General features: G+C 36.8%; 3 protein-coding genes across 4 annotated transcripts in view; 1 reads left to right on the top strand and 2 right to left on the bottom strand.

Moving 5' to 3' along the window:
- The first annotated feature begins 167 nt into the window (after positions 1-167).
- On the top strand, positions 168-2765 carry LOC141428171 (tRNA methyltransferase 10 homolog A). The gene is made up of 4 exons (XM_074087971.1): positions 168-989; positions 1092-1238; positions 1332-1437; positions 2524-2765. Exons 1-4 carry the CDS (start codon positions 627-629, stop codon positions 2652-2654), a joined length of 747 nt encoding a protein of 248 aa, XP_073944072.1. The 5' UTR covers positions 168-626; the 3' UTR covers positions 2655-2765.
- LOC141428170 (probable serine hydrolase) lies at positions 2665-5276 on the bottom strand. Its single transcript, XM_074087970.1, has 3 exons — positions 4827-5276; positions 4183-4396; positions 2665-3635 (listed from the first exon to the last, which is right to left on the bottom strand). Exons 1-3 carry the CDS (start codon positions 4932-4934, stop codon positions 2953-2955), a joined length of 1005 nt encoding a protein of 334 aa, XP_073944071.1. The 5' UTR covers positions 4935-5276; the 3' UTR covers positions 2665-2952.
- A 1509-nt stretch (positions 5277-6785) lies between these two features.
- The window catches only part of Cht10 (Chitinase 10), a 32402-nt gene continuing 29111 nt past the window's right edge, over positions 6786-10076 (bottom strand). For both annotated transcript variants that reach the window (XM_074087963.1, XM_074087964.1), the window contains 3 exons: positions 9780-10052; positions 9475-9657; positions 6786-7621 (listed from right to left, as the gene is read on the bottom strand). In XM_074087963.1, coding sequence (XP_073944064.1) covers positions 7349-7621; positions 9475-9657; positions 9780-10052 — 729 coding nt within the window. In that variant the 3' untranslated portion in view covers positions 6786-7348. The remainder of the gene's footprint in view (positions 7622-9474; positions 9658-9779; positions 10053-10076) is intronic.

Raw genomic sequence — 10076 nt, 5'->3', positions numbered from 1 at the left:
ATAGAGTATACCATTTCTCTGACTCGTTTTTAAAAATAAAGCGTTAGCGGGACGGCAAGATACGAACTTCAATTTTCGAATTTCGCAGCGTCGATCTTTCGTTCTTTCTCATGGACGTAATACCTAAAGTAGTACGTCCATCCATGTTCTTTCCGGGCTACACCCTTTCCCGGCCCGGATAATAGCGGGTTGGAAATACCGACTCTGTTTTTCGAGTACACGCCCATAGAAGCTCCTGTCAGTTTCTATGGGCGTGTACACAAAAAACAGAGCCGGTATTTCCATGTCGGTGTTATCCGGGCCGGGAAGGGAAAGAGTGTCACCCTTCTTTCCGTCTTCTAATCCTGTCAAGTCAAATGTCAAAACAACCAGACCAGAAACAGAAAAGAAAACTTGCTGAACATTGAACATGTGCTCGAGCCTCGATTTCATTTCTCAGCTGTATATTCTCTGAAAACACTTGTGGTTATTTATTACTTACTTCTGTGTTCTGTTAATCTGTTTATAATGGAAGAAAGGTAGAACCAGCTGTATTTCATCAGTATTCACTCTTTGATATCAAAGTGGATCCCGGCTTGAAGGATGATGATGGAAATGAATTTCCTAGGCCATTTACGAAAAATCAGATGCGCAAATGGTTGAAAAAAGTAAAATGGGAAAATCACAAGGTTGAAAAACGGACGAAAGAGAAGGCACGCGCTAAGCAGCGCAGGCAAGAAGCTCGTGCTGCTAACATTGACCTAGGACCGAGTAGGAAGTCTCTGAAGAAAATGAAGTTCGAGAAATGCAAACAAAACACTGGTATTATAATTGACCTTAGTTTCGATAATTTAATGATAGAAAAAGACAGGTTTAAAGTAATAAAACAAATTTTGAGATGTTACTCAGTCAATAGGAGGTCGCAGTCACCATTACAATTCCATATAACTGCTTTTAGCGAAAGGGCAAAAAGCGAAATGTCCAGGCACAATGGCTATGAAAACTGGGATGTAAGTTAAGTATGTTAAGATATTGTTTTTTTTTTTTCATTATTTATTGATGTATGCTGTCATACAATATACAGCAAGAATATCTTTTTTTTATTCTTGCAGATTGAGTTTCACACAGGAAGTTATTTGGATATATTTCCTAAAGAGAGTTTAGTATATTTGAGTAGCGAATCAGAAAATGTAATTGAAAAGTTTGAAGAAAATACTTACTACATAATTGGGGGCTTAGTAGATCACAACAAACATAAGGTAAATATTAACAGACTGATATATTTACCTATTGTGTGTGTTATGAGGAGGATTTAACAGGACTTTACTCAAATACTTATTTGATTATTTCAGGGTTTATGTCATAAAATTGCCCAGGATCAGAACATCAGACATGGCCAGTTACCTTTGGACAAATATGTCAATATGAAGACCAGAAAAGTCCTAACAATTGATCATGGTAGGTTTTTTTTTTTTATTCTACTGGATGGCAAACAAGCAAGTGGGTCTCCTGATGGTAGGAGATCACCACCACCCATAAACATCTGCAACACCAGTGGTATTGCAGATGCGTTGCCAACCTAGAGGCCTTAGATGGGATACCTGAAGTGCCAGTAATTTCACCAGCTGTCTTACTCTCCACACCGAAACAATAGTGCAAGCACTGTTGCTTCACGGCAGGATTAGCGAGCAAGATGGTGGTAGCAATCCGGGCAGACCTTGCAAAAGGTTGCAAGTCTTAATAAGGTTTCTATCTATCTATTATCTTTAAGCTATTTGGATATGAAGGACTTGAATAAGTTATTGAATCAGGCGTTACTTTGCAGGTCTATATCAATGATGATTTTAGTTCATGAAGGACTTGCTAAATACATGTAAGAAAAATGCTATAAAATTGTAGGGTGAGATGAAATTTCTAAGTTTAGGTTTTAACCCTTTATATATAGGACAAGAACCAAAATCGGTTGCTCGTGCAACCATAAGACATTCTCCATATGATTGTAATCCATCAGACTCGAAATTAATAGTGTTTACATACTGTTATAATCTATTCAAAGCCTTAAGAAGTTAAGAACTTATTGGATAGAATGTGAAAAAGATTGGCATGAAAAAGTCTTGCTCTATAAAGGGATTAAAGCGTTAGTAAATAATGTGTCACACATATTAAATATATTGACCCGGATAACTCACGTCTTAAATCGAGTTTAGCCCGACATGTTTCGGGCTAATCAGTAGCCCTTCGTCTTCGGAGCAACGCGACTCGGCGGCTGCTGCAACACGCGCCGAAAACGAAGGGCTACAGATTAGCCCGAAACAGTTGGGCTAAACTCGATTTAAGACGTGAGTTATCCGGGTCAATATAAATAATGAGTGGGTCTCATGGTAGTTTCATGTTCAAAATGTGTCACACACACATTGATGGGTCAGTATCAATATGTCAAAATTTAATGAGATAGGATATACATATATCCATACGGAAACAACCCACTTAAATATTAAGAAGACCATGAACAGATGAGTAAGAATAAAATTTATTCTGTTTCAGTTTTTGAAATTGTAGTGAAGGTTTGTGAAGGAGTGCCTTGGCAAGAAACACTGTTACAAGTCCTGCCACTGCGTAAAGGAGCCCATGTTTGTGACACTTCACCTTCAAATACAGATGAGTCAGATGGATAAAACTCACAAGATTTGTCAATACATTTATTGCGACATTATTTTAGATCACATGATTCACCTATGGTAACAACAATTATTATTAAGATAAAAAATAAATTATTACACCATAAATATCAACATTATTTCTATAATATTAAGCCCATAATACTTGGATTTTAAATTAAAGCTTTACAATTAGGCAAAATGTACCATGTAATCTGTGGCTCATACAAGAAAAAAATGTAGCGAACACACTGGAGTTGTTCTAATATTGACATCTAAATAATTTGTACTACCTAAATCTAACACTCAATTTGATTTAATTGAGATTATGTCTTTGTAGAAAGTCATGAATGAGTGGTGCTATAATTTCAGGATTATTCAAATGGACATGATGAGTACCAGGGACAAAGTGACATTCAAAGTTTTTGTTACGCCTTTCAAGGGATTCACGCATTTCTACCGAAAAAGCATCCGTTGCGAAAGGCGAGTCGATTGCTTTAACATATAATGTTGGACACACAAGCCTTTTAGCAACACCTTCTACAAATTTTTTATCTTCCGGAGTAAATAGAATGTGTTTCAATCGTGCATCCCTGGAAAAGTAGTATTTGTTTGGGTCTTGTTTTGATTGTCTCAAACCACGTTTCATAAGGTATTGGGTACTCTCAAGAGATACTGACATCTTTGTACCTAAATGCCAAATCTTTGCAATTTCCTCCAGGGTATAACTGGGAGGTTCTGTCCCCAAGCGATCTAGATCGAGTTCCAGTTTTCGCAGGTGTGTTGGATATCTTTCTATGACGGCTTCTAAATCGTAATCGTCTGCAATGAGACTGTCAATAGCAATGTAAAAGTCGACTTCGTCGGGAAAAAGGCTTGCAAATCGCAAACTAGCGATGGATCCCATTGAGTGCGCCAAGAGCGATACTTTTTCCCATTTAAAGTGTTTCTTCAAGAAGTAAATGAATCTTGGTAATTCCCATGGGTAGTACTGAACACCTGAAAAACGAAAACAACTATTATTTAGGTAGTCTGTTGTAGCACGCGTAAAATTCGTTTATCGCGATCCCGTGGGAGCTAGGTATTCAATTTTCCGGGAAAAAACTATCCTATGTCCTTCCCCGGGACCCAAGCTATCTGTATACCTAATTAATTTCATCTAAATCGGTTCAGCGGTTTAGACGTGAAGAGAAGAGGTAACAAACAAACAGACTTACAAACTAATATTAGTGGGATTCTGTGATTCTGGAGAATTTAACTGCTTGACATGATGCGAAAAACGCATAATAGCGGCTTTCCTCCCAAAATCATAATTTTTATTCATTTATCATGGTGGTTAGTAAAAAAGTGATTATCTACCTACTTATATAAATAAAAATGAATCTTAAAATGTGTTGCTAAGCGCAAAACTCGGGAACGGCTAGACCGACTTCACTAATTATGTTTTTGTTGCGTTCGTTATTGTCAGAAGGTATTTATGGAAGAAAATGTAGAAAAATACGAACGGGGACGAAGCCGCGGCCAACAGCTAGTTATTGATACAAACCTTGAGGAATGTTGGAAGAGAAGCCGTGCCCTGGAAAATCGATAGCTAGAATAGGCCGGTTAACGTTTAACAGCGGCACCAAAGGATCCCAGGTGCCTGCGTTGTCCTGCCACCCGTGAAGCGCTAGTATCGGCTGTCCATTTCTGTCGCCGCCCCATAATTTTGCTGCGACGTGACCACATCTTACGGGAACTGTGACCTCTTCAAACGATACCTGAAATAATTAGTAAAGAAATGAAATAATTTTATTCAAACTTTTGCTAAACTTAAAAATAATTTATTGAATCAGGCGTAACTTTGCGGGCGGAGCTATCCATATTAATGAACTAAAAACAACTAGGTAGGTACTTAGCTCATTACTTACTTACGTTGCATTATTTCATTAAACCTAATTAAGTGGGCATCAACCAGTTAAAAATGAATTAAAGATTACGATTAAATTGTTTTTGCAACGCATAGAACTTAAGAGCCTGATTAAAAGTTAACGGCAAAGTTCCGGTTCTTACTCATTCTTTTATGATTTAACTATTTAGGTAATTCATGAAATAAATAAGTAGTTAACGGATCACGATGATCATGTTTAAATTACTAACATTATAGATGTGAATTATAAGTATTGACATAGAAAATAAGAAAAAACTTACATTTTTTGTATGAAGTTTCCTTAAGTAAATACTTGCTAGAGATGTTACAGGTTTTAAACCCTGAGCATTATGGTTTAAAATTGTAGTTAAAAGCAGACGTTTCGCCATAATAAACTATATCGTTCCTACGATTTTTTTCTAATTTTAATTAAAGCCTTGTTTTAATATATAATTATCCACATTTCTGCGTTAAAGTTACTTAACACATTTTTTCTATTAGGTTATGTTTAATACACGTCGCGATATAAGCAAGTGAGTTTGACAACTAAACGATAACTAATGCTGGTACTTATTCCAAAACACTAAACTATTCTTTAGACAATGGACATACATTGCACAATTTTCAATTGTTTTACGCGAAAAAATCATTACGTCACTTTACGCGTGCGCTTTGGACTTTGGTTGATGTACGAGTGTGGAGAATGACGCCAGACTAATAGAGAATAAGACTAGTCAGGGCCTCAGTTGTATTTCCGGGAGTAGGAACAAATTATGTACATTAACACTTATAGGTAGGTATATGATACTGACTAACCGTGTTCGCAACGGTAGGTCTATGAGTTAGTATTAAAATAGGCACTTTACTAATATTAGAAATAATATTTGATAGTACCTACTTAAATGAAGTTCTTAACATGGATCGGATTAGTAAAAGATTATTGGCAATATAATATAATAAAGAGCTAAATTTTGTCTGTGTGGGTGTGTTGTTTAGTTTATATGTAGGTAGGTATATAAATAATTACGCGCAGTGAAACTATTGAACCGGTGCTAAAAGTATAAAGCCATACTATCCCTGATCCCGGACTACTAATATATATTTTTTCATATGAAAATGCAATGTTCACTCGCGACAGACGAATTTGCTAGCTTTTGACCGCGACTCAGTCTGTGGAAAATTCGTTTATTACTTTCCCACGCAGTTATAATTCATCAAAGTTCCCACGGCAACTATGCAATTTTCCGGGAGAAAAACTATCCTATTATGTCCCTCCCAGTCCCAGGGTCTCACATGTCTCCGGACCTAATATCATCTATATCGGTTTAGCTGTTAAGCGTGCAAAGGTAACAGACAGACAAAAAAAGATAAAAAAGTACTTTCGCATTTATAATATGAGTACTTAAGAATTTAAAAAACGCGAAATTGCGTCTGCGTCATTACGATGAAGATTAACTGGACGCGATCTGGCGCCTGCGGCAATGAATGAGTCAACTCTTATTCACGTAGGTATCATCACGAGCACAGAATAAGTAATAGTACAATCACGAGTTAAAACAGCGTGGTATCTAGATAAGAAAATACGGCTTGTAGCTTGTAAAAAATATAGTTTATCTAGCTAGGCTAGCTAGCTTAATAGATATTCGTATCTAAATAATTAACTTTTATGGTGTTGAAATGTTAAAAAGATTTTGCCCGCAATTTCGTTGGTGACAATAGGTACAACACAATACAAATATTCTTTATTGATCACAAAAAGCAGTAGGTACATGACATTACAAAAATAAAAAATTCAGGCGACGTTGGTAGTAGGGTTCTACTTTTTACTTTTTAACCCCCGACGCAAAAAAGGGGTGTTATAAGTTTGACCGCTATGTGTGTATGTGTGTCTGTATGTGTGTGTATCTGTCTGTCTGTCTGTCTGTGGTGCCGTAGCTCTTAAACGGGTCGACCGATTTGAATGCGGTTTTCTTTATTTGAAAGCAGGTTTTATCAAAATCGGTTCAGCCGTTTCAAGATCATCAGCTCTTTTGTTCGCGGCGGTAGGAATCTTAGACGCATAATAGCACATATGTCGTGTTTGGACTCGTTTTGATCAGTAATTGCGCAGGAACGTACTCGTAGCTAAACTACCTACTTCATAGAAAATACGAAGCTACATGAAAAAAATAAGGTTTATTAATTCAATGTAATTTTACTATTTTCTGGTTAAGTACTTAAATTTGGAATAAAATATTAAATATCGTTTTGTATATATTTTATTATTTATTTTATACAGTGAGACGTACTAATGCACGTGATCTCTTTACATGATGTTTTTCATATAGATAGGTCGTGTTTCAATGATTCTCATTGATCAATAATGCACTATCTATTATTGTTTACATTTTAAGTACAATAACGTTATCTGCTCTCGACGGTTTTTTTACATTCTTAGAAAAATATCACAATAGTATTTATTTTTGTATAATAAGTATTTACTAAGTCTTCTCATGAAATCAAATAAAACTAATTGGCACAAAATTCACCAAGAATTAGCGATTAAATACCAAACTATTTATCCACAAAACAGTTATTCTTATTCTTAATCAAAAATTTTAATCGTCAACAAAAGAAAACATCCTTTCTTTTCTAACCTTAGGTATGTATGTACTTACAAAAAATAATTTTACCTACACTGCCATGTTTTCTTGTGTCAAAGAAACTCGTGAAACTTATTAAAACAGTCTCTTAAAATCTAAACCTAGACAATTACCTATACTTGATTAAAGGTACCGTTCGAAATCAATATGACTTAGGCATTTCACGTACACAATGAGGGTGCGAGTAATGGTTCGAGGACAGCTTGTTTTAAGGCCGTTAACAGTGGTCGTTGCAAGCAGGAGCATTGTCCGCGCCAGTCGTCAAGATCCATCGCCCAGAGCGCCGCTCCGCGCATGCCCGCGCGCATGCCCATTGACACCATGAGGTGGACTTCTTCTGGACGCAAGTATGAAGCCCACTGGGATCCGTAGACCGCGTATGTGCCCTTTCGGGTGATAGTCTCGTGCCAATTTTCTGGTTGGAACGCGCAGCGCTGATGAAAAAAATTAGCATTTTAAAACCAATGGAAAATTATTCTTGCGTACTCATAACTTATGGGTAGAGCTAACGTTTTTGTAGTCTTGATAGAGCCCTTTTTGAAGCAATGATTACCTTCTAATACATCGGATAATTATGAACTATGATGGTGATTGCCAACAAACTTTTCATCGATTATTTAGTTCTCGTATTTCTGTTTAGCATGATTTTGTGCCAGCTACAACTTTATTTTTATTAGAAAAAATGTTCAACAAAAATTATCGATGTGAAACATTCGCATTTCAAATGGCAAAACTATAACTAATCACCGCGTTTCTTTTGTTCGACTACTTCATCACTTTTATAAATCATATTAATACAATATTATATAAATAATATTTTATTATATTATATAAATAATATTTTATTATACCTATGTAAAGTATGTTAGATAAGGGGAGAACTACGACTACGAGGCTACTTTGCCCCCCACTGGGTAACTATGCTCCAGTTCTGTATTTTGTCCCTTAGTGTAAGTTTTTGGTTACAAAATACGTCTCGATCGCGTTCGCGTTAAGATCTCAATTTGTATGGAAACACGAACAGCGCCTCAAGCGGAACGTTTGCGATGTTCGTGTTTCCATACAAATTGAGATTTTAACGCGATCGCGACGTATTTTGTAACCGAAAACTTACACTAGGGGTAGGTACTGTACCCTTAGTGTAAGTTTTTGGTTACAAAATACGTCTCGATAGCGTTCGCGTTAAGATCTTAATTTACTACACGAACAGCGCCTCTAGCGGAACGTTTGCGATGTTCGTGTTTCCATACAAATTGAGATTTTAACGCGATCGCGACGTATTTTGTAACCGAAAACTAACACTAAGGGCACTGGTAATACCTAACCAGAAACTAACCCAATATTTTACCTGTTAAAATATTCTGTAATAAAAAGTAATAATTTGAGCACAACGCATATTGGAATTTTGGAATTATTTTATATGTACAACCTAAGTAGTACCTATAATTTTCATACATGTGGTTAATACAATGGAAGTTATAAATTATAAAACTTACTTCTGTAATATGCCTACGAAATCACACGTTTATTTTACTAGAACAATTGAAAATCCGTGACTTCAAATTAATGCTATCGATTATTCGCCGAAATGAAATGGCAATGAAATGAGGGCTATCGTTTTTTGTCTCACTAGATGGCGCACTGTTGCGTGAGGTTTTTAAGTATGGTTTTGAAAGTCTGTTATTACGGGCGTGGAAACAAAGTTTAGATTAAAATCATATTTAATACACCTTAAAACCGTACCATATAAATATCGAGCATGCCACAGTGTTGCATAGTCCCCGTTTTGTTCGGAAAAAAGGGAGGACAAAGGTTTCCGAAAGACAAAACTGTCTCAAAACACAGACATTCATTGCCCCGGAACGCATATTTGCCATAATTAATTACAGATATTGCAAAATGTTCACAAAATTATTCTAATTATAAATAAACCCGCGTAGCTCACCCAAAAACTATGAGATTTGTCATTTCGGAGACCTCACGCTACACTAGCGCCTCTAGTGGCGAATTCATACGCGATAGCCCTCATTACGAGGAACCTATACTATGTAAAGCATAGTCTTTAAAGTTAGATTATATGAGATCGAAGGTTTGTCATAGATTGAAACGTAAACCAAATTTGCGACAGGAAAAAGTTAAGATTACGTAAGAAAAAGAACGCCGCACCGCTATCTGACTGTTCTTGTTGCACTTTGTATCTAAGATATAATGGCGACACAATGATAAGATACCGAATGATAACTTACAATGAGCATGCAGGAAGAAAATAATGATTGTAATTACTAACCTCATAATAGGCTAAGAAGCCCGGGACGCCGGTGTACGGCCCGGGAGCTCCAGGACCGAACACAGGAGCACCTGGCTCTGCATTCGTAACGGTACGGAGTGAATACGTCCGCGCATACGCCGGTACTCCTAACACCAATTGTCGGGTAGGAATAACACTAGCCCAATATTCAAGAGTGGTATTCTGAAACAACACGGGGCCAGGAATAAGAATAGAAAATACAAGTTTCTGTTTTAAATTCTAGTCGAAATATAAGAACTGCTACTCGTAATAGCCTGATTTAAGCTATTCTAATAAAAACTTACAGAGTTATTGTCCCAAAGATCAGTCGGCTCCATCGGCATCAAATATCCCGTGCGGCCGGTAGTAGTGGCGTAGTAATCATTAGCAGCAATCGCCAGCCAATCTACGGTCTCTTTCAGTACTGCGTGGTCGTAAGCCTGGGATGCGATTTCAGGCGATGCCGCAACCATAACTGAGAACTCCATGTTGTGAGCTCTGAGACTCTTTGACAACTCCTTCAGTAGAGCGCTGAAGTGATCTCTATCCGATAACTGTTTGAAGGTGGAGCATTGAACCTGTAAATAAATGTAGGTACTACT

The sequence above is a fragment of the Choristoneura fumiferana genome, chromosome 5 (genome assembly GCF_025370935.1).
Source record: "Choristoneura fumiferana chromosome 5, NRCan_CFum_1, whole genome shotgun sequence".
Lineage (NCBI taxonomy): Eukaryota > Metazoa > Arthropoda > Insecta > Lepidoptera > Tortricidae > Choristoneura > Choristoneura fumiferana.
Note: the sequence above shows the minus strand (reverse complement) of the source record. Positions and strands in the feature narration are given on the sequence as shown.